The sequence below is a fragment of the Patiria miniata genome, unplaced genomic scaffold, assembly GCF_015706575.1.
Source record: "Patiria miniata isolate m_02_andy unplaced genomic scaffold, ASM1570657v1 HiC_scaffold_4, whole genome shotgun sequence".
NCBI classification, from domain to species: domain Eukaryota; kingdom Metazoa; phylum Echinodermata; class Asteroidea; order Valvatida; family Asterinidae; genus Patiria; species Patiria miniata.
In genome coordinates, this window is record NW_024037071.1 from 5,892,041 (window position 1) to 5,917,534 (window position 25,494).

The window sequence follows — 25,494 nt, forward strand, 5'->3', positions numbered from 1 at the left end:
TGATAACCCTTTCCCTCCTAATTACGACTTAACATGGAAACGGTTAGAAAGGTTTTTATGTAGGGTATTGCAAAAATTCAAATCATCAAACAGGCTTTGGCAATGATGCCATCTGGTATATCACAGCTCTATGCTCAAAGGAACATCACATTTTCGCCGGCAGCGTGCTTCAGTGTTTATTTAATGTAGAAAAAAATTTCGAATACGGCAAGATAGATTTTCGTTATTCTGTGTTCGCTTCGATAGTAATGCTGATGTAACCACAACAAGAATTTCAAAGTCGATCGTGTTTTTAGTGTTAAGGACAGGTATGGAAATATGAAAATGAACCTCTTTGTTTATGGAGCAGTGTTTGGTCTGAAGAACCATTTGTGAGAGTATTTTCTTTGACATTTGGGATAGTAAACTTTGTCCGTCGATGAATGCTGAATGCTTTACAGCTCTGTCGGTAGCGCTGCTGTGTTACGGTGATTCAGGGACCTAGGTTCGAATCCTGTACCAGTCAATTAACACAATTCATGTTAAAACTGAGCCTGTAGTGATTTGATGATTCATAATATATGTGTAATACCAGAATATCGATTGTCAATGATTAGTTTTTGGGGGGATTGGCAATTACGCGACCATCTCATACCAAAAAAAAAACCAAACTAATTTTGACTGAATGCATGCACGTACCGGCACAATCAATGTCTTTAATTCTTGGTCACAGTACAATATTGGTCAGTTAGTACAAAACCAATTTATGGCCAATTTCATTAATGTGCGTTCAGTGGTTTGGTGCATCCTGAGGGGCAATTTAATATCGAAGCTTTTGTATTCGGGAGGCACCGAGCAATTAACCATTCAAGGAATAAAATGGCCCAGAGTAGGAGCAGATTATCGAGCAACTTGCTTCATCTCCGTGTGGATTACACGCTTGTCACACCCAGTAATCCATCTCATGTCAAGACGTAGATCCCCCAATGCATCAAACCAACATTCACTTTTACGACCGAAAACGCGCGTTAATGGGCACAGTTCCTCGCCACGTGACCCTTAAAGAAAAAAAATGCCACTGGAGTGTCTTGAGTTTGATCGGAATTTATTGGGTATCGGCCCTTCGGAGCGAGTCAATGTCTCTGGAGTGATGCTGCGCTGAGGTTGAGAGGCAAGGTTTCCAGGGGGACTAGCGCCTTTGGAGATGCGGTGTTGGGGGACAGGTATACTCGTGCGAGACGTAGGGGGTTAACTGGCGGAGATTATCAGGCGGTCATCACACTGTGAAGCGAATGTCATTGGTGCCGGTAGAGCGTAATAATTGGCACGTGTATCTATAGGGTTTCTACAATCCGTGAAACGTCGCCGTGGATATTGTGTGCGTGGCGTGGAGGCACGCATTCTACCGTCATCGCTATTTCAATCAACAGCAGCATCAGTGACACAGCGAGCCGCGGCGGTTAAATCTGAGCCGATAGCGGCATTGTCAACCGGGCACTACGCCTTGAAGCGGCCCCGAGTGCATGTTCACGCCGGGAAAACAACAACTTTCACGGAGTGCGGAAACGCGATCTTTTAGACTGCCAGCTCCCCTTGAAGGCACCAGGCGATCTTATTTCATTTCATCCCACGGCCTGGCAACTTGCCTCCCCTCTCTTGGAGCCAGTCTGGAGAGTGCTGGAACCCTGTTCTTTTCCTTGCACCGCCGAAAACCACAACATATTAACATTCCGGAAACATGAAACACTTGTGGAACTATGTCATCTTTATAGGATGCCTAATGCAAGGTGAGTGTTTTTGTCTTTTAGCGCCGGTCGCACTGATTCATGTGCATCATGGTACGCCACGGCATAGCCCGCTTTTTGTAATTCTCTAGTCAGTTACGATAAGCACGGAGTTGTTTGTTTGCCGGGCAGCTGTGGCGTAATTATACAGCCCATTAGACCGGGTCTCCCCCTCCCCATAACCCCCTGAGCCCTCCCCGGCGCTTGTAGGTCTACCACAACTCTGTGTTGCATTGCCTTGGACCGCCGGGGACCATATTGATCCCGTTTTGCCAGCGCAACGAGAGGGCGGTGGTGGCAAAAAAATGTTCTCTGTATCGTGCATGCTCATGTGTGCGTCACTGAATTCTTATCACTATAATTCCGATTCCTCCGTGGTTATCCCACGGCATTTACCGGCGAGATAGAAAGGAAGAGTGAGATAAAGGCAAAGGAGGGGGGGGGGGCCTTCGCACCGGGGCAATTTCTGACATATTCCTCCAAGATGACATTAGTCACGGACAGCTGTGCTTCTCCTTGTTTACCTTACTCCTGTCCTCCCTTTTATGGTTCCGTAAGTTTCCAGCTATGACGAGTCTTAACATTTCCTTCCCCTGTACCCTTGGAAGTAGAATCTCCGTCACTAATTGATGGTCGTGTCATCCTTGACCTATTTAGTTTAATCGGATGTTACTGTGCAAGTCCCTTCATTTGTATTCTGAAGTATATATAGTCCGATCTTCCAAAGCTAAGGACCCTCTAGACCATGTTACATTTTGTTTGCAACTTGGATGTTCAATAGTTGTGTGGTCACGTGATGCGAACTTCAGCCAGCTTCTCTTCTGCACTGCATGCGTGTCTCTTGAAGTGTGATAGGTGTATAAGGGTGACAGACTGTGGTTGCCTCCTGGTATGACGTCACACGACGCATGGTCTATTCTTCCCACACTTTATCCTTATTGTGAAAAAAATATATAATGGCTAACAAATCTACTGAATTGCTTTCGGGGATTAATTTTGCCATGTTTGATCCTTCTTTCCAGATACCGTTAAAATACTAGATTCTAGTTGTACCGAAAACTTAAGGAATCGTTTGATGAACCGTACGCATATGTAATGGTTTCCGGATGTGCTGTCTTCTCGTTTATTCTCGTAAATTCACGCAGACACCGTTGTCTCCTCATTTTTTGGATAACGTTGGATTCCTTCCAGACCCATGGTGCTGTTCCTTAAATTGTGCTGGGCCTTCGGATTGCTGAAATGCCGCTGACTTTAATGACAATCTTAAGATGTAACACAGATGTCCAACCCTCGATGTGTTTTCATTAATTCTACATTAATTACTGACAATGATATCAAGGATTCCTTAAATGAGTTTCATTTGCACGTCTGGGAAAATATACAGTGAGTGATTTTATTTTGTTTATTTATTTACTTGTTTGTTTGCTTATTCTTTTTGTTTTCTGTGAGGGAAAACCTGAGGTTTCATGATCAACCTATTATGATCAAGTTCAGTGATACCACGTTGAAATAGATTGATTTCAACCTCTGATCTTCTTGTATCAAATATGGATAATTCATTGGTAACTGTACAAAGCTTCGCGCTCGTTCCCAATCTCTCTATTGGAATGTGGTACGGGGATCAGTGCAAATTATACAACGTCTGTATGAATCCCTGGCATTTGATTGGTGAGTCTTTAATCACGTCATTTAATTATTCGTCCCAACGGACGGCGCGGCCGCACCGCAAAAATAGACGTTCCATTTCATGGTAAATGGAGTTCCATTAATCGCCACACTTTTGGCGACTCTGACCAATCAGATGACGAGGATTTATTCAGGTGTTGCATAAAACAACAGCTAATGAATGTTTAACATTCGTGCAATGGAAAGAATAATTTCATTCGGTGACAGATGGAGTGTTCCATGAAATTATTCTTACCATTGCACTCATAAACATTCATTATTTGTATACCAACCACATCGTTTAATGCAATAAAATAAAATCTTTTAGAGAAGATGCTAAAGTGAACAATCGCAAGATGTGTTTACCAGACCATTTTGTTGCATGCCGACGCGAAATTATAATGATGATCTAAGAAGAGCCCGTCCGACTGATACACACATGTAGACAAAACGACGCCCCCATTCTGTAGGATTGGTCTCGCCCACCTCTTTCTGCATCCGTATCAATGAAGAAAAACAAAGTCCACGCAGCTGTTTACTAATAGTACACACATTTGCCAAGCACAGAATATCAGCTTAGCAAAACGTGAGACCAACCGTTATGCAATGATACAGTCTTGTGACGGGATCTCAACTGGTTTTTGGTTTAAATCGAAGTAAGATTGTGTGGCTTTATGGAGTTCGGCTCAGGCACCAACGATCTCCAGATCTGAATAGCCCATTGGCTGTTAGAAATGACGTCACTGTCTACCATCTTACTACTCCAAGAACAATAGATTTGTCCTGGGTCATTCCATAAATTTGGGGTCCAAAAGTAAGACTTTTTTGTGTCCATGTTAGTGTTACACCTGACCTGTGTCATTTGCCATTCAAGTATCATTAAAACTGACTCCACACTATTTTTTATTTGTTTGGTAGGCACTTTGCTTTACATACCGGTAATCACTCTTGGAGATATAAAGCCTTAAAGATTGTGTCCTGAATTACACAATTTTATACATGTGAGATGTAAGAGGGACACCAAATATTGGACCCCAAATGTACAGATATCTAATTAAATTGTCCTCTAGTCTTTTTACGCATCGACTTTCTCATTGTTTTTGTTTTGACGCTATTTTAATTATTTTGAACAATGGGAGTGGCTGAGACTGGTTCCCTCCTCACATTATAATGGAGGCATTGGCACCAGTGTATAGCTTCATTTTTGAGTAAAGCTCCGAACGGCCACTATATCCAGATTTGTTTCCATGGAGATCAGTGCCAGGTACCCGGCGCCTTTACGCCGCAACAGGCAAAACTCAGTCAAGCGTCGAAGCACGCACAGCAACATTAACAAATTGTGACGGGCAGAGATTGATATCAGAATTAATCACAAGTCATGCAGTGTCTGCGTGCACGTCAGAACACTGTGCGCATGCCCACTGGGCTAACACATATTCAGAGTAATACGAATTTCTGTGGCGTCACATTTTGAGTACATGTATGCACCTTTTCTTGGACAACGCTTACTGCGCCGCCAATCAATTTGACGTCACAGTTCTGACGCTGCCATCGTGACGTCATGAAAATTAGGTCTTTATTCTTTGTGAAGGCGTGGCATCCAAACCATAGCGGTAGCCATAGAGTAATGTTTAATTAATTTAATAAACCTTCATTTAATTCAATACAGATTTATCTCAATCGGTCATCTCATACATGTTTGTTTTCGCATCGTGTACTTGCGTGAGAACGAACATGATAACGACGCGAAGATTTACCTATACCCACAGTCGATGGGTTCTAGATTTAGTCGGGCTTGCTTGAATACAGTTCTTATCAACGGTAATTTAGATTTGTTTGTAAATGTGCTATTGAATCCTTCAAGTGTATTAAAGAAAAAAAAATAGATACTCTAAAAGGCATTTAAGTCTCCTATTTAACTTTAAATTTTTAAACTATTTAACTTTAAATATTATTTCATATATTTTCATGTTTGTACGAGTACACCGAGTTCCACCAGCCAAATGTATAGTACAGTTGCGAAAGTGAGAGGTCAATTTGTTGGCACGATGCTTCTCTTTCACGTCATGTGATTTTTCAGTTTCCATAAATAGAGATGCTAGTAACAAAATGTACAAAAGGCCTTTTCCGAGTGTTATTTTCTTTAGAAATCAATGTACCAAAAATAATCGAACATTTTAGAGCTTTTACATGTCAATTTCCTATTCAAGGGGCCCGGAAGCGCGCCACCAAAGGTGAACTTTCATGTTCCATTCCTTCAGCGCGACATTTTGGCACAGTGCTGTTAGCCAATAATGTTTGCCCCTCTCGTCGCGCGCGCGTCACTGCGCGAGCAGGCAAGCGTGATTGGTTCGATTAGTTTAGACAGCGTCCTGACAATAAGAGCGCACGCGAGAGAGCAAGATGCAGGCAAGATTAAAAATCAATCTTTTGATTTGATTCATGCGCAATTTAAATCATGCTTACATGGTCTGTCATCTGCGATTGCTTCAAAAAAATGAACGCAGAGTAAAAAAAAGAAAACAAGAAATTGGCATTTCTGAATTGCATAATGTTGTACTCTTTTTTTGGCCAGGAAAGTATGGATCTTGAGCATAGGTGCAAAAATAAAACATTTCAATCTCAATCTGATTGTTTAATTTCAAATATCCTCTCACGTTGTTTTCTTTGGGAGCGTAATTAAACGAACGAAAATAATTAATATAAACACTAAATATTTATGCCCGATTATTTTGTATTAAATCAAATTATGAATTACGTCGACTTTGTTTCATTTGGATATCGTCTTATTGAAAGCACCTTTCATAATGTATCCGTACCCATACAGATGGATAATTCTCTTCAATTCACCCCATACTTCGTGTTAAATATAAAAATTTGTATTTTTGTTAAAGTTATTTGGAGAAGCAAAATGTATATATTCATATTTAGGCATTACATGCTGTTGAAAAAAATGCGTTTGTGCGTCAACCTTTTTTCCCCCAATTCTTTTAGAATGGGTGTTTATGCATCGATGGACAATGTAACATGCTATCGTCCTAACATTTCGATGGGCACTTTTTTTTAATCAAGATCCGAGTAGGAATGTATGTACGACGGATCTCATTCGCTTGGTTGACAAAAAACTGATCTCTTAGATGCAATCTATCAGTTTGCATAGCATTATTTTTTAAATTTAGCTGCATGTAATCACAATTCCCTCCTACAAAGCACTTCCCGGAGTCCCGCATATACAGCCTATTAACAATTATGGAAATTGAAAATACAACCATTCTTAATGCAATAAATATCCACGACTTTTAGAGGAAGTCTTCTTGGCACAAACAGTAACAATATTTGTCTGTCTCCGAGGCAATAAAAATAACATTTTGATTTGCAAACCACAGGGGCGTTCGCCTCGCTGCGGGGAATAAACCTCCTGTTAAACGAATTTGTGAAACAAGCTTTCAGAAGATTCCATCGGCGTTTATTTCTTATTATCTTCGCCTTCCTGTCAGTGTTTATGGCAAGACAACTACATTATTATAATATCAACTCATTTTGTCCTGCTTGGCGCGCTGCAGCATATTTTGTTACGACTTGTGTAGACATTCTGATATAGGTGTCGATCTTTCATGTTATATTTATTTCTATTTTTGAGATATAAAAACAATTTATATTTCATGACAAAAATCAAATTGTCAAAACTGTCACTTTTTTATCTCCTTGGGGGCGAAACAATTAAAATTTATAAGTAATTGCGATTATTGACCTCAACTTTTTATTACTGTTTTGTCTGGTCTAATTCAATTCTTATACCCTATGTTGATGTCCACTTCGGTATGTCAGTATCTCAATCATAGGTAAAACAGAAGGTGATTTTATTTTAAATTGAATCCTCAAATAAATGGGAGTAATGCTCAAAAAATAAAAATGTTAACAAATATTAGCACGAAACGGTTTCCAGGTAGGAATGTGTAGAACACAAACATCATTCGAAGAAGCAAAGTCGACAATACAATATGTTCTTTTATTGTGTTGTGTTTCGCCAGTTGAGTCCAAATCAGCCACTGTACATGCGGACAAAAACACAACTCGATTTGTTTAATTTCGTCGAGACTGACCGTTTAATTTACCGAATCTCACCGTGAACTGTCCGTCTTATATCTTAATGCACCGTGGTATTGTCAAAGAGGCGCGTCTCTTGACGGTACTGATGAAATTCCGTGGATGGTAAGCACTCCACAAAAAAGAGGGGGGGGGGGGGGGAATCAATCCCGACACGGTCTCGGAATCGAGAGAGTCGGACTGCGCAACCCTTTACACACTCGTTCTTTCCACATCAACAGATCGACGCTGTCCCGTCGTGTTTTTCCACACTGTTAGAGCTGTGGAACGTGATACGTATTAACCTACATTTTGCGCAAATCCTAATTTCATTCTGTGTTTTTTTTGTCTTTTCTTTTTTCCCCCTCTCCATAAGCACCACTCGTCATGAGTGCAGGTGGCGCGCTGAAGCTGTTCGTTTGATGGTAGCCTGCATCTAGTATGCGCAGCGCAGGCTCGATTATCGTAGGGGCTGGGAACCAGTCCTTCGCAATTGGTCCGTATCCAAACATGAGAAGGATCATATTCTGACCTTTTCTGACAAGAAGTAAACATCGTGATTGAACGCAATGCTGTCCAACATCACCTTAAACTTACACTGTTTTGAAAGCGAGTAAACCCAATAGATATTTTCAATATCAACATAACATTAAATACCTTTAAGGACACTTGTACTAAAGGTAGCCCAACTATGCTTCTCTTCTATAGTTGCATTTTGTTGTGTAAGTGCATGCCTTGAAACCCAAAATACAGTAACCATTATGTGTAAACAAAATGATTTAACACCAGGCCGAATTTTTGAAAAGAAGTTTGGGAACAGCCACGCCCCCCCCCCCCCCATCAGCCATCATAACAATCATCCAAATTAATCATCCTTTTCTACTCATAACCAGAAAGACATAAATAACACTTTTGGTAATTTATGTGACGTACGCAAATGTAACCCTTATTACACGTACGTTTTTTTGACGTACGCAGTAGATTTGACCCAACGAAGCGGCCCATAATATCGCTGTCACTCTGTGCTGAAATATTGACATGTATAATATTGCGGGACGTGCTTGGTTCATACACTTTTTGCATGGAAGTTGGTACATAATGAATTGAAATACTCCCACAATATTTGATTTTTGGTTAAGACAGTTTACAGTGCTCTTGTATCTTGCCCCCGAAATTAATAGCAATAATTATATTCGTGATTAACCACATCATTCTGATTCAGTTGTAAATTGCCTTATGAAAACTGTAAAGGAGACAAGAAGATGTGAAACTCAGCGCATATAATTTATGACACATTTAAAATGCACCTCAGCACCGTTCCCCACAGCCTCAACGGGACGGTGCGATCCTAAATTCGACCCATCACGTCAAGTTGCTGTCAATCGGCGAATTATCGCTTCCTAGGAATTAGCAGCCGATGCTTTCAACATATTGTACCGACCCGAGGTTTCTCCGCGTGACGGACAATGATGGGCTTCGATCTTTTTATCGCTACGGTTCGTGCCATTTGGAGGAGCTGTCATCCGCGGGCCCTCGTGCTGGCCTTGCCCAGTCCAGACCCAGGGGAATTTTGTTCAACTCAATCCGATAACCGGACTTCTAATTCCGATCCATTGCTGCGTTTACTATTAATAAACCCACCCTTCGTTTTTCCCTGCGATTGGCAAGCAAGACGTGAAGGCTTTGCCACATTACTGCCATGTTTTTTTAGTTTCTTCGAGATAACATCAGAAAATGTATCCAAGGTTACTTCGGTGACGCGCTGGATCGTCAGAAACATCACAGAGCAAGGAAATAGAATCATCAACTTTTTTGTGTGTTGAGTGAAATTGTTAGGGTAACGGTGAACGTCATAAAATTCGTTCCGGTTCGCGTGATTCGGCGATGTCCGGCAAGCCATCACAGATCTAATATCCGGGCAACCAAAGAATTGACCAATTTTGACGCCATTTTACCCGACAGAGCGAGAAACGGATATTCTTTAAGTAACTCAACTTAACACAGTATGTGAAAACTGCTCACTTACTGGATTGACCTGATATATACAAATCAAAAATTAAACAGGGAATGACATTTCGATCTGAACAAGATCTTCGTCTGAAAAGATCTTGCTTACAGCGAAATATCATGCCCTCTTATTCTTCATATTTTTTTTTAAACAGTCTGTAGAATAATAAGCTTACACATTTTGCTCGCTATTTCCTTGACCAGAAAAGCTTTTAATTTCAAATCGGCTCTGAAACCGAGGGCCTCAGTGCCGTCTTTTGTTGAGAGGATAAAAAAGGCCCTCAATTCATACAACGGCTTAGCAATGATAGCCTCGGTTTCAGTGCCAATGTGAAATTCGTCGGATAGCTATTTGGAGCAATGGCGGCTATATCACGTGACAACGCCATTATAGGCAAAAGCAGACGTAGTTTTAAGGTTTGTGACGTAAGTGTGCACAATGCCATAAACAATAAAATTTTCACAATGATAATTTTGGATCGAAGCAAATAGGAAAATCTTAAATTAGCGTCAAAAACGTGATATTATACCGTTGCGTTGGTAGACCTAAATTGCGCCCTTACAACCCTCAGTCGCATATCGACGTTCAATCTTTTCGTTAAGAGGTTTTGCGGAATATCAAACTCATCAAAACACACAAAAACATTGCTGTCTCGAGCCGAGGACTATTAGTCATTTTTAAGGTCGCAATGATTATCATTCATCACACTTTTCAAGCGATAAAAATAAGCTGTTCACTGCTTGATTGTAGGACTCTGATATATGACTCATTTAGTTGCCCAATGCCCCAAGGTACGAGTGCAAGTTACCTATCAAAACATTGACACACTGGGGCGATTAGGTGCAGAGAGTCTAAGCAATTGAAACGGTTCCTCTATACCCCCTCCCCAGAGAGGAAATCTTAAGGAATCGGCGGAGGTAAATTAATGCCCTAGGCCTGAGAGAGATCATTTCAACACCTTTTTGGAAGCACCGTCGACGTTTTGTAACGCTTAACTTAGACACGATCATATTGAATTGATTGCTAATTGTTTTATGAAAAGCACAAAGGATCCGGGCCCTTTATCACTGGTCTATGGAATAGCCGCTTGCAAAGCAAGCGTCTATATTACGCCTACAGATTAAGCAACTTATTATGCAAAACAAGACTGCGTCTTGACCTCGAGATTCTATCAATTCAGCGAGCACATCTATCAGGTCTTCGGTAACCCGTTGTTGTATTACAAAAACATGGCAGCCATATTGACCAATCAATAGCTTAGGCTGAATTTCTGTTCGAAATGACGTCACAATTTTCAAAGTCGTCTCTGAATGGCTAGCGCGCGGGCAAAATCTCCATGCTCATTATAGTCAGACGTTGATGCGGAGCTTGCGGGCTCCGTTGAACATTGGGTGATACTCAGAATACTTTATCGCATTGAGGATGCTCTCATTTGATAGTGTTGAGTACATGCAATCCAATTAATTGTAATGAATTTGACTGTTAATAATTATCAAATAATTGTGTATTTTTAAAGTTTATTATTTATTTTTCCTGATGGGTATATAAAAAATGTTTCAAAGTTGCCCCTTTCTCAAAGTTGTACTCTGTATTGGTTGTGATGCTGTGTAAATAATACAAATAAAGAAAACAAAAGTAAAGAAAACGTGAGTCATAAGTCGCCGGAGTTACTTTTGAGTAACAAGGACCTGTAAGACAATCTTACAACGGTAATCAATGGGACCGGCAATAACTTGATATATTTAATTCTTATTTATTTAATTCTTACTTTAACTGGGTAGCCCATTCAGTAAAATCCACTGGTCTCCCATGGGGCCAAGTAAAGAGAAGACAATATGAATAAATTACAGTTTAAGATGTGGGAGGAAAACCCCAGAAGAATATTTTGGGGAAACCCACGGAATCAAGTAGGGACTGAAAACCCATTCTACATGTTGGCCCACGCAGGAATTGAACCCGGGTCACAGCGGTGGAAGGCGAGGAAAGTACCGCTACGCCAACCTGACGCACTTTTTGACTATTAAGGTGTCAATCTGAGCGAAATACCAGGACGAAGAGCAGTTTATGCTCTATCTCCTGCATGTGAACATCTAAGATGTTTTGGTCAAACATCAAATGGAACATTGTAATGCATTCACAAAATCAGCAATGACAAACGTACTGAGCCCCAACAACGTCAGCTAACTGTAACAAAAGTTGCATCTTTCTTTAAATTAACACAGCAACAAAGCAAAACATGCAACACAGCATCAAGCAGCATCAGCAGCAGAACCAACAGCAGATGCTCACCGTAGCGTTTGAACTAATTTCATCAACTGGCTTTTTCGTGCCATGAAATGTCGCCCTCATTCTTCCAATTCATTCCATTTTTGCCTAGCCTTGTGCTCAAGATGATCCGTGATGTTCCAGTTAAGTATGCTGCTGTTCCGAAACCCGAAAATGGAACGATACACAGCGGACTTAATGACACATGAAGGGTAAAGTTCTTATGGAATAAAGGTTAATGCTTCTTTGCTGAAAATAGAAAAACCTTTGCAGTGGCTTCATCCCAGGATTTGGAACCAGGAAGGGTATTTTCTTTGTTTTTACGGTTTTAGTGGCACAAGCCTTGGCCACCACGACTTACCCTTTATCTTCACGTTTTTCTTCAATTTTGCTGAATTCCGCATGATGAAAAGCTCATGGACATCATCATTCTTTTTAAATCAAATATAGAATTTCTTGTTAAGAATAAAAGCTGTAAGATTAAAATATTGTAAGGAATGGATTCATCTTGATCGCAGACCCTCTTCAAATGTAAAACTTGTTTTGCAAGACAAGTAAGCTTGAAATACGATGGAGAAATGTATTTGGCCATTATGCATTTCTTTTTTTCCCATGCAGTTCCGGCATGATATGAGGGCGTCCTCTCCGCATGGATGCTTATTCCTAGGTGTCCAAAGCCTTTGAGAATCAAATCTGTCACAAGAATACAGGGAAGTGTTGGCGAGAATTAGCTATCTAATCAGAAAAAAAGGTATTGAAATCACCGACGCAAGCAGCTAATTCGTGGACAGATTTCAAAGTGATTTTTTGTATAAGAGTCGGGATCACGGTGGGGCTCTCGGTTTCGCTGGTTCTCATTTTATCTTTTACAAACATGAGTTGGGAAGGACAAATATCCTTACTTTTCGAGAAAAAGACATCAGATATGCACGTAATGGACCAATCAGATGATGGGAAACCCAACCGTATGGGAAACAATCGCGACCAGTACAAATAAGGACAAACAAACCGCGTACCACAGAGGGAAAATAGGCATGTCTTTGCTTTGCTCAAAATTAGAACTTGCGCAAATTGATTGTCGTTATTCCTGAGTTGATTATCTTATGCTGTAGGTCATTTGAACTGTCCGTGCTTTATAAATAAGGACGATAAAGTTACGCAAGGTCAAAATTTGCGCTGGACATCTTCAATGAAAGCGCTCTATATGCAATGGTTGTGTAGCTTCGTGGGAGAGGGTATCTGGTAGAGATCACCTGTTTTGTCACTTCTATTCGATACGAACTAAGGGTGTTTAATGTTCATCCTTATTATTGTCGTCCGAGTCGATCCTTGCATATGTAATGCTTAAATGACACATAACAGAGATGGTTTTTTAAATTCAATCCTTGAAAATTCACCGTCATTTTTATTTGTGAGGGCGTATTGCTTTTTGTTTGTTTTGATTATTATACTGATGCGAATTCCCGTTAATTCTTAAGCAAAACATTGATGTCATTTAAGGCAGAAACGTCACTGTTACAGCCGTTTCAGCACCAAATGTTTCATGAATTTGGGATTTTTTGGGGTGAGGTAAATGATCCTTTGTGATTTTTGTTCAGTTCATGACACAAAGTCAGTGCACAAACTTTACGCAACGAGCAAAATGTTTGTTTCACAATTGGAACAGAAAACCCGGTACCCGAAGAGGGCGCTGATTGACATCACAGCAACAGCGCTCACAATTGTCAGCAAAAGCTTCAATTGTTTTTCAATGTTTTTAAAAAATGCACTTTACAAAAACAATTAACTAAAAAGGGATTTCTCAAATGAAAATTTGTATAAAACTTGTTCCAGTGTCAAATTCACGTCATGGCCCCTTTAACATTTTGAATGTGATAGCAATTTTTGAGCCATTGTAATCGCTAATGAAACAACGAAAAGACGTCTTGGTGAGGAGGCGAGATTGTGGCTTGGCGAGCGGGCGGGCGTGCTTGCATGACTGCCTCGGTGCGCCGCGGCGCCTGGCCGCCCCGCAGCGCCGCTCGCCGCCCAGGCTGTAACAACCAGACCTCGTTCTTCGCTCCTCCGGGGCCTAGCCATCGATTAACCATAATCCTGATGAGATGGCCATGGGCCTCGATTAGTTACCCTTCCCTGAAAACAGATCGAGGATAGGTGAAAAAAGGAGAGAAAAAAATGAGACAATGTAGCCTATTAAAAAAAATGTTAGGGAGAAACAACCAGGTTTGTCTCACAACGCATAGTACTGTCTCTCTGCGGATTCTCTGTCTGTTTTGCCTGTGCTCGGTCTGCACAACTGCAATTGATTTTCGGTAACTACTTTAGGTTGTTGGGAATTCGTTGCCCGGTAAATAAATTTAGGGACAGAACCATGTTCGATTTTGTGTCCCTGTTTTTCTCTTCTTACTGGCCTGCACCGAGACCACAGTTTTCTCTTACTTTGCCTCCGTGTTGTTCTTCGCAGTCGACCTGCTTCGATTTTGGAGGAAGGAGGGCTAGGGGGGAAGAGAGGGACACGGTAAGGTCGATGTCCTTGGAGATAATCTCATTTGGAAATGCCAGTTTTGATTTTGAGTGTCAACACACCCCCAGTCATCGGCCAACGATGCTTCATGCATACACGTGGAGCCATGCGTATTCTCATCATCATGCCCAACACGCACAGTGCATTCGCAATCTCTGTAGGTGGATATACTGTAGACCCATTCACCCCTCGATCCCCCCCTTCCTATCTATTACCGTATTCCATTGCAGGTGTCAGATTTGGTATCTGTATAATACAATGTATGGTATGGTATAGAAAAGTCTAGAAAAGGATTGAATTGATCTTATCTTGTGAAGTCACATTTTTAGTGATATTATATCAATCCATTTTGTGCGAACCAAAATGCGTATGTATAACTTCCCCAATTCGCTGCCACTCTAACTGTGCCGACGTCATGAAATTCCGTCGAAAACGTCTTAGTCCATGCGTTTTTAACAACAAAAGTATTCTTTTACTAATATGCTCAGAGGGGGGCACGGTACGAGAAGGTCACAGGCGACGAGCAGGGGGGGGGTGCCCCTATGAGCCCCCGCCCCCTAGTGACGCCACCAGGGAAGGTGTCGAGTCCATCACAAGTAAATCACGAGTCTTTTCACAAGAAACAGTGGATGAACAATAACAACGGACGGATGCCTTTCTCAAACTTTATGTGAATAGCTTATGAGTTGAATTGGGACTGGAGGACTTGTGATGGACTCGATTACATCCCTGGACGCGACTACGTCTAACGCATGCAATGTTTCACCCATGCATGTGAACATAATTGTCACGGGAACAAATTCAGCACGTAGTCTGGCTCGAGGCCCCCCCCCTCCCCCGGTGCCCCTTCCGTAAAATTAGGCCCCAGATTCCCACCCCTCCCTCCGACCCATCATCGTTTGGACACCGACGATGCTACTGGGTGGAAATAGGACATAGTTTACGGCAGTTGTTCAACAAAATGCAGCTCTGCTTTTACCGTTGGAGCACGCTTCCCTCTTGACAACATGCGATAATTAATGGCAGGCGTTGATTCAAACGATTCTATCATCGTGATCACACCACGTCCAAATATGGGTCTGCAGAACTGTTTCAATTACAACCGTTTCATATTGGCGTTCAAGCGTCGTGTAGAACCAAATGGTATTGGAAGAGACCCAGACAAACCGAGATAAACATGTCACTTCTGGTTTCAAACAGCTTGTGTCAATTGCCATTGACTACGTTCTGGAGCCGTTCCGAATAACTGTTATAGTCGATCTGTCGATGCAATAACAGTACCTTACTGTTTCAAGCGTTTAAAATGTCACAGACTGAGTTGAAATCCTCGGGATAATAGGGAGCAGCGCCAGCCCTCACTCTGGAACGCCAGTCTTAAACTAGTCTTAGCTTTTATATGTATTGGAAAGATTGAGTTTTTTATTTGCATATTACTTAATTTTAAACCTTAGATACATGCAGATTTTACTCATGAGGGTGCAACATTTAATGTAGTCAATCCGAAATTAATATGTAGAACTTGTCTAAGGGCGCGTAACGTATCTTAAAAGTAACTCTGGCGATTTCAGATTCATTTCATTCAGATCATTTTGTATTGAGAGCTCATTTAATGATAAAATTGCATCAACAAATTTTACTCGTTTTGAAGCATATGCAGGTATACACTGTTCTCGTTTCGACCCAAAATGCACAAAAAATGTTGCCTAAAAGAATCCATATCTATAGGGCAAAAATAGTAATTAGATGACATGACATTTAGGTTACAATAGCGGGGACGGTCTTTTTGCTTGTCCATACACTTTGAATTCGCATCTGCTGTGTGTTTATTCGACTCAATAGCTCATTCTACTCTATGAATTCTATATTGAGCCCCTCGCCTCCAACCGGAACACCATTATAGCATGCAGCCGGCAGCATGCGGCGAAGCAGTGAGGATGCACCGTGTATACTCCATTCGATTCAGCGACTGTGTGTCACGTGGTGGTCCTGTGACACTTTTCAGAGCGCGCGAGAAACGCAAACGGCGTCTGTATTTCTTGCCGTGCCCTGGTGCCGCCCACGTCCGTACCGAAACACGATCATCCTTGCACTCAGGAAACAGTCGTGCGAACCAGTCCCAGCTTATATCCACAGAAACGATCGGCATTTGTGGCGGCAGTCATTTTGGTGGGAGTCTGTGGTACTGGTGTTGTGCCCATCCTCTTCATCCGTTAGTCACAGCAACATTGTAATCACCATGACACTGTGTATCACCTCGACCTTGGCAGCTGTGTTCATCCTTCTGCTTGTACAACAAGACAAAGGTTTGTGACATTGACGTTTTATCAGCATACTACATCACCGATACCCTCTCATATCCTAGGACTCCCACACGCAGATACGCTATTAATATTTTACCATCATTTTGCCTGTTTGACAGGGGTGACTGTCCCCTGCCATTTGCTGCTCGCACTTCTGAAGGCATCCTCAAGAGCCTTCTCGATAATTCTATTTTTGAAATTAAACCCTGCGTAAACATGTCCTCCCAGGGGCTCCATTATAGTGATTACCCAGTGGTATTGACGAGTCTTTCATGAATTACTGCCGTAGCAATTGAGTTGATATGAGGTAGACTGGTGAACTAATACAGTGTAGGCTCTAGAATTCATTATCACCTCATGTAACCTGTGGCGTTTGTTGGACTTCTGTGTTTATTAAAAATGTCATCTGTTTTCTAAACTATTTTCCATATACGGTAGCATAATTATTTATATTGAATTCGAGACACGATGTAGAAGAGAGCATTGGTTACATTGACACCATTCGCAAATGATATAGTGGAACGAAAATAATTATGATGAAAACAAACTTCACAAACAATACCTAAACGTTTTATTTGCAACTTTCTGAGAATGTTCCCTCCATATACCAAGGCCCTAAAGTGTACCGTTCAATGCTCGGGCCTAAGAAATACCATAATGTCTTGCTACTATTAGGTTGTCCACGTCGAAGGTATTTCACGGCAGAAAGGTCTCCCAGTATACATTTTTTATATTTGATTTTCTTTGAAACAATCTAAATCCTAACCCGAATTCTCAGTCAATCCCGCCCCTGCCCAGAATGGCCAGTTTAACTCCTACTTAAACCTTATTGACCCCAACTCACCTTTAAACCTAACCTCAACCGTAACATTCTCTCCTTAACCTCACCTTTTATTTTTATTTTCTCAAATACGCCGCTACCAAAGTGTATCCGAAGGGCAGAGAACTGTAAAATTGGTAAAACTCGGCCTGTAAAAAGCACCAAGCAGAGTAGATATTATCCGTCATTTTGTTAGTATGCGCTGTCAGTTCCAAAATTGTACCATGCGTCATCTTTCAAGCGAACTGTATAATACGTCCTTGCAACCGTGCAATGGAACTCCAATTTGCAATTATTCTCTCAAGCGGTATAGCTATATCCAAACGAATTTGTCATCCAAGTTTCAGCGAGTGGACTCGACTCAGCATCACCACCGTAAGGGATGGCATTTGACAATTTCTAGCGACTCTTTCTGTTTTGATTGATACTGTGGTTTTTTTCTGGCTCATGATCAGTGATATTCGTTAGAGCTAGATATACCAAATAAATAAAACTTTTTAGATCCACTTGGATCGAAGCAAAAGCACTGACGGCGTACTGAAATACAACAAACAAGACAATGCATGCCATATCAGCTATTTAAGTCTCATTTATTGGAGATAGATATCGTTTCTCAATCAATATTTTTGCAATGTTTCCCGTGCGTCGAGGAGTCAATTGTTTTACTTGTGATAGCGCAGTCTGTTGGTTTTATCAAGTGTTTGTGTTCTGTGTTAAGAAATGAGAGAAAAGGAAGAAGAAATGTCTTTGACTTTGAAAAGGCAGCCCATTATCCCCAGCATTAACACTGTCCTGTCTTGAGGTGAAGGGTGTTTTGTCGTGACGCTAGTATTAGTAATAAAATCATTTGTTTGGTCATTCTAATTCAACTGAAGCCGAAACCGAGTATTCGAATAGCGCGAGGGCAACCAAAATCCAGCATTCGAATCTGAGTGCGTCAGTATATGATGAAAATGTGTTTCAACTTCTAAAAAAAGGAAGGTAACTCCCCTTAAAAAACAGCTGGTTATCAAAAAAAAGTGCGGGAGGGGAAAAGAAAAGAACGATATATTAACAATAGAAAGAAGCTAAAACGGGCATGGTAATGTACCTCCTTCTTCCCCAAGTTCTTTTGTTTTTGATAAGTTTGGTGCTGAACATTAGCCCGTCTTTTATAGGAATCACCTACTGCACTGGAGGGCCGCACAATCCCAGCCCAAGTAAACGCCAATACTCATCTTGTCTCATCATTGAGCTAGGAAGATATCTCTGTAGTCTCGCAGTCATGCCCGAAGATGTAGTCGTTCCTAATTGAGGTCAACAAGTGGAAATGCCTGCAAAAATAATGGCTTTCCGGGTGGACATCGGGCAGGCTTCTAATGAAGTGACACTTACTTTGTGTCTTACCTCCGAGTGCCAATAATGTCTAGGGCCGGAACGTGGGAGAACTAATCCCTTTTTTATCAAGGCTGTCATGAGATGTGACTAAATGTAATTGCTAGGAAGACGACAGGTGTGACACTGCTAAGGAAGTCAATTTAGTGGGGGTCCATCGCATGAGAGCAATTACTCTCTCTGTCTTTTGGAAGAAATATATGTAGGAGTTACTCGGCCTCACAATAAATCTATACCAAATCGCAGCATCACAGAATCGTAAAAGAGAACTTCTTAAATCCTCTTCAAACTTGCATTCGTTACAATTGTAGTGCTAAATTCAAACCATTTGTAAAATTAGTTGTTATAAAGCATGCGTACCATAATGTGACCACCCATCTCCCGGAAAAGAAAGACTTCGCCATGGCTTAAATTTTAATTGTTGATATCGGTCGCATTTGATATGTTAGTATGCAAGTTGGTTCCTCGCAGAATCCTTTTGATTTCGGGAACAATACTTTTCCACATTTGTTTTCATCTAAGCTTAAATCAATAAGTAGTTTTTGTTCCTCAGTATATATTATTTTGAAAAGCTAAATGGTAAGATTTTTTGCAGGTTAAATGAGTCTACTTATTTACTTGTCAAGACAGTGTGAAGACAGCATCAATTCTCAAACATTAGTGTCCTGTTTCACACGGAGACCAGGGAAATCTCCCAATCGTTGCCAGTGTTTCCAGTTCCTCCATGTGAACGACGCCACTGAATCAAATGGCAGGTGGCAGCTGGCCATCTTCTATATAGAATCCAAAATGTAATCGAATAAAAAACGCGAGAAGGTCAGATAGAAGGTCAGATAATAAAGGTATGAATTCATTAAAGGGAACTGTACCGAAATATTGTCTAAGACACTCTATTGCTAGATTGGTTTTAGGTTAGGGTTGCCAAGGGAGCGTCAATCACCTTTAAACTTTATTTTAATGATAGTTTCAAACTGAAGTCTGAAAGAGTTCCGTTAATTATTAAAGCAGTGCCAATAACACTTTTTTTGTTCGAGCATTTTACTGGATTAATTGATTTTTAGTTTTATTTAAGAACGTTAAATTGCGCTCTCAACTATGGAGAGCAATATGCCTTTCAAAACCAGGATTTTTTTTCAGCGCATGCGTCGATCTTATTATTCTTTGGTTTAATTTAACGCAGTGATCAAAATTTATGACACTGAAATCATTTTTATTATTAAGCAAGACATATAATTAAATTATATAATTTAAATTAATAATTAAATTATACAATTAAACATCAAAGTGGTTACTTTAAGTCCAGCACATTACCGAAAAGTATACACTGACATCAATCTGCTTAATTATGCATATATGCATATTATACACAACATAATTTGCATACAGTTTATATAAATTTGTATGTCATTGCTTACAGGACACGTTGTTACAACTGATAATGTAGTAACCAACTGATAATGTATCACCAACCGATAATGTGTCACAAATTGACCGATACTGTATCACTAACCGATAATGTAACAGAAATTGACCGATAGTGTAGTAAATGTTACTACACTATCGGTCAATATTTGTTACATTATCGGTCTTAACCGATAATGTAACAACAATCAACTGATAGTGTAGTACATTTTTACTACACTATCGGTCAATTTCTGTTACATTATCGGTTAGTGATATAGTATCGGTCAATTTGTGACACATTATCGGTTGGTGATACATTATCCGTTGGTTACTACATTATCAGTTGTAACACACGTTCATATAATCTTTCACACGTAAATGCATATATTTGGATACGGAAACACATACGAAGCCCTTCGTCAAACGAAGAGTTTTCTTTCCAATCTCTGCGTCCCTTTAGAACAAAACACAGCAACTGTATACAACTTTCAAAGGTGTACGCTTTATTTACTATTCCTTTCTTTCGAGGGCTTAGTAGCCAACCTCTAAAAGCCGGATATCTTCGGTCAAGTTGGCGTTGTCGCCCCCGTAAGTGCCTCCTAAAAATCCCATACATCCAGCCTAACTGTCGGTTTCATGTGGAGTACCATTGATTAGGCCTGTGCATTAACCATGCATTGTGCCGCATGACTGCAGTCTCAGAAACCATCATCGGCGCGTCGCCTTGTTCCTTCATTACCGATTTTTTTTGTCTTGCCGCGTCTCATTTTTTTACAAGGTTTTCTGTGTCCTGTGCAACGGTGTGAAATAATAATGTCTGCCGGCTCCGTCATTAAGGCAGTAGCGCGTTGGTAACTACCCGTGGTCCATTCATGCACATGCTACAAAATAAGATGTATTCGCCCAGTAGTACAAGGGCTATGTAATTATGAGATATAGCACAGAACCGTAACACACCACATTACTTATTAAACATTGACTGCTTGTTTGTCAACTCCAAATGCCACTTGTTATTGAGAAATGAATATTGATGTTGTGAGTGAAGGTAATCTATACTTAGCTTTATACTGGAATGGTAGTCAGCCTTTAGATATTACACGTCAATATTAATTCTATTTCCGTTGAGCATATTCACTCATATAGCTTTATTGCATTATATTTGCGATGATTTTTATTAGTTTAGAATGGTTCCCAGCAAGGATGCGGTATAGCTGCATTTTTGATCACTGGTTTTTGATGACATTAGACAAATACACCTTACCAATGATGATCGATCCCAATTCGCAACACTAGGGTTCCATACAGGGACAAGGAACAGGGGTGAACACATCAAGATGACGCTGCCCATAGCTTTCGGATATCCTTGGCTTCTTTTTTTAAGAGGACCAATCTTTAAGAACGAAATTAAACTATTTCTATAATTAATGTCCAATCTGTGAAATCTACTAGCCTTCTCAGTTTGACTGTAAGAGATCTCCAAAAAAATCCTCTCAAAATGCGATAAACACAACAGTTATATGAGGACTTAGAAACCTATTGTATGTGGTTTTGAATTGATGCTAAAATATTCGATAAATTTTGCATTGATATTAAAGCATTTTAAACCTCTAGATCATCTCTTGATACTTCGAGCTATCATCAACCTACGTGCACGCGTACACGTACACTATTGAGGATGTACAGGGAAAATGATACACCTTGTCCAAAACTATGGCTTCGTTGAAAAAAATTATATTAGCATCGTCTCTTCGTTGTGAGGTATTTTAAGGGTTGACCATGACCTAATCAAGCAACGCGTAGTTCATGTCAAATGTAATCCAATTGGGTTTGACATTTTCCACATCTTGGTATCTGTGAGTGGGTTGGGGATGATGGCAGTTACAGGATTCTAAGTGCATTATACCATCTTATCTTTGGAGGCAGTTCCCACAATTGAACAAAGTCATTGTGTGACATTTGGATTACCCCCTCCCCACCCCCACCCCCACCCCCACCCCCAAATGCAAATGGTTCATTAGGAAATAATGGAATTTTCCTTCCGAGTTTTATATGATCTGACATTCAACATTCGATTTCATTTTTTGTTTGTTCAACATTAAGCATCAGTATATTTATTTCAATGTATCTTCTGTGAAGTCTTAGATCTTAGCTGTGAATTGCTAGGGAGGTTATAAGTTTTAGAACTGAAAACCTACATGGGTTTACTTAGGGACCGTAACTTGAATACGGGAATGTCTTTGACGAGAATCGAACCTCCAGCATATTGAGGTTGTGAAAGTAAGAAACAAACACCTTTACATACCAATGTAAACCACACCATATATTTTACTGTTTGGCATAAATTGTTAATGTTTTTCGTTGTCTGATCGACGATGCTTGAACTAAAACTGCTTAAGGTAACTATAAATAGAATCGATAGCTCAGCTATTTCAGCGCTGATGTGAGAATGATGCAAGGTAAAAAGCCCCCGAGGATTTCCAAGTTTCCATGACGACAAATCCTATTTTCTACCTGAAGTATAATCGGTAGGCATAAAGCTTAGAGGGAAAACCACAATTCTTTTCTGTTTATATGGTTTCGTGTTTGGTTGGGCACTTTGGAGATTTTCACAGATATAATTATGGGCATAAAGTTATCATGTATTGTGAAAATTGTTTAATTTGGGAGTTTTCGAATTTCTGTTAAAAAAAATAAGATGGTTGAAACGTCTTTTGTAATTGTATAGGCCTATAAGGCCTATGCATAATTTTGTATATTTATTTGGGATGGATTCTCAGTGAAGAAAGCTAAGTTGATTTGAGACGAAACACGTCATTTGCAAACGAGACATAAAAATGAGATGTGGGAGGAAAACCACAGATGGATATTCTAGGAGATCACGTGGAATCAGATGGGGCCTGAAAACCCAAATCCACATGTGGGCTTGGTTGGGAGTCGAACCTAGGCCATAGAAGTGGAAGGCGAGGAAAGAACCACTACGTGAACCATATATTTTATGTTAAGAAGGTATATGACGTACGTGTATATGCATCGATGTCACGCTCATGCCGTACCAACAGATCGATAGATTCAAGTTCATTCTACCTACTCGACGCATACTGGGTCCCCTGACGATATGTAGCACATATAATGGTAGTAGTGGCTATACGGATACGCGGACCGCTACGTTGTAACTCATAATTAACCTCAATGTGCCAGTGTGTGAGCCTTCTGCGTCATTTTGGGGCATTCTCACGATACCAAATTGCTTTGCCAGAGTGCCACTATCAGCCATCATTCTGTAAAATATCTACTACTTCGTGCACGTTCTTATACAGAAAAAAGACGTCCTCTTAAACATCCAGCGTACATTGTTTCGTAACATGGGAACAGCCTTTGCTTTCCAATTCCCGACGGGGGAGTTTTGTTTTGCCACGAACCGGATAGCCCCAAGAAGAAGGAAGGGATAGTTTCCACTTAAAGATAAAGGGGGCCCAATAATTCCGATGACTAGGTTTGTACTGTAGTAACCCAATCACGCATAGCTCCGGAGGTATTGGAGTTCGCTAGAGTTTACTCGTTCAATTTCACTGCAAGAAAAACAGCACAACATCAACAAGGGGACAAATTATTTGCGGTGGAGAATGAAAATGTAATGATGGAAATTGTAACAATTTAATAACGCTCGTCTCCGGAGGAAAATGATGCCGTGTATCAACATTGGGCGCGACATTCTGCTTGCATGTTGCCGAAGGCGGGTCGTTTTTTTTTATTAATATCGTTAACATCGTTCATAATATCATCAGCCTTATCGCGTGCCTACGTTTCCCCCAGACTAGCTTTATATCCTCGCAATAAATAAAAAGATAAAATCACTAGCCTGACGAGGCTTGCGGATTACGCAAACCCTTTAATTCGATTGGAACTGTTTTTCAAACTGGCTTATCTATACAATCTTGGAAACTCGAAACTCCGTCTGGGGTGATTTATCCTAAAATTGCTTTTCAAAGAAGCATATTTACTTGGCCTAGATTTGTTTCATTTCAATAAATTGTAATTGGCTGTGAGAGTGAATCAATATTTGTATTGCGATATATTTAATTGCAGTTTCTCATAACTCGGAGGCAACCGGATTTTTCAAGGCTTGCCGAATGTTGCTTTTAAAATCTAAAGTTTTGACAGGCGGCCTGAATTTTTTTTTTGCTGGCAACGAGGCATGTAATTGAAACTCACCGTGTGGCAAAATTGAAAATTACAAAAAATAATGAATGAATGAATTACCTGATGCACTGTACTTTTGTTTCATAAAGCTCATGCATGTTCTTACACTATAAGAAAACACAACAGAGTTTCATGGTGTCTTTGGCGCACGCAGATCGGACTTAATAAATACAGAGAAATTGTCGTGGCAATCAAGTTTTGGACATGTGCTGACATTCAATTATCAGGTCCATTGGGGTTTCCGAAAATTCGGTTCGTCACGGGTCTTGGCTTAATAATTTGATAGGCTTACCGCATATTCGGTTATGATGACTTGTGCTCAGTATCGGAAAACGGACCAGATCTTAACAGTATAAATCATGCAGCTGGAACCTTAAGGCCAAGTCGGGAATGAAACCGATGTTTGGAAAATACCTCATGAACCACCCCCCTCCTAATGGCGTTCCCAAACCAAATGCCACTGCTAAAAAACATTCAGGAAAATTAGTCGTTTACGCGTGTCCTTGACTATGACTCAACAAACATGTTTTCCCTTGGTACCTCATAATGGTTGTAATTTCCCTTGTTTGATGACTGCCCTGATTTTATGAGTGACTCTCATTCACTTGCGTTTATGGCATCGGTTAGCCCTCCACAATGGAACGTTGAATAATTCATAATCTATTACCAAGACCGAACTCAAAACTAACAAAAACCTGTAAGGCCCGATTCCATGGCGCTGCTTAGCACACGATTTTCTGCTAACAGAGCCTCCGTCTATTTCATGGAGACCATAAGCAGTAAGCACACAAAAGGCACGCTTACCGCAGAGGAAAAAGTTGCTTAAATCAGTGACGTAACAATAGAAATTTCAATGCGCGCGCAACCGTTTCCACATCAACCACATAAAACAGTACGTTAGCACAATGTTCTGCTATAGTAAGCACAGCTATTCTGCTAACTGTTAAGCAGCGCTGGGAAATTGACCAATGAAACATAATGACGTCACTTTCTGTTTACATGCGCGCTTCTCCTCATACGCCCACACAGGAGCCTCTGACATGCTCCCGGTACCTCTACATAATCCCTGACGCCTTGTGCGACAC

General features: G+C 40.6%; 1 protein-coding gene across 1 annotated transcript in view; it reads left to right on the top strand.

Moving 5' to 3' along the window:
• Positions 1 to 1,044: 1,044 nt before the first annotated feature.
• LOC119739838 (neuronal acetylcholine receptor subunit alpha-9-like) overlaps positions 1,045 to 25,494 on the top strand; it is a 52,414-nt gene continuing 27,964 nt past the window's right edge. The window contains exon 1 of the mRNA XM_038214931.1: positions 1,045 to 1,766. Coding sequence (XP_038070859.1) covers positions 1,718 to 1,766 — 49 coding nt within the window. The 5' untranslated portion in view covers positions 1,045 to 1,717. The remainder of the gene's footprint in view (positions 1,767 to 25,494) is intronic.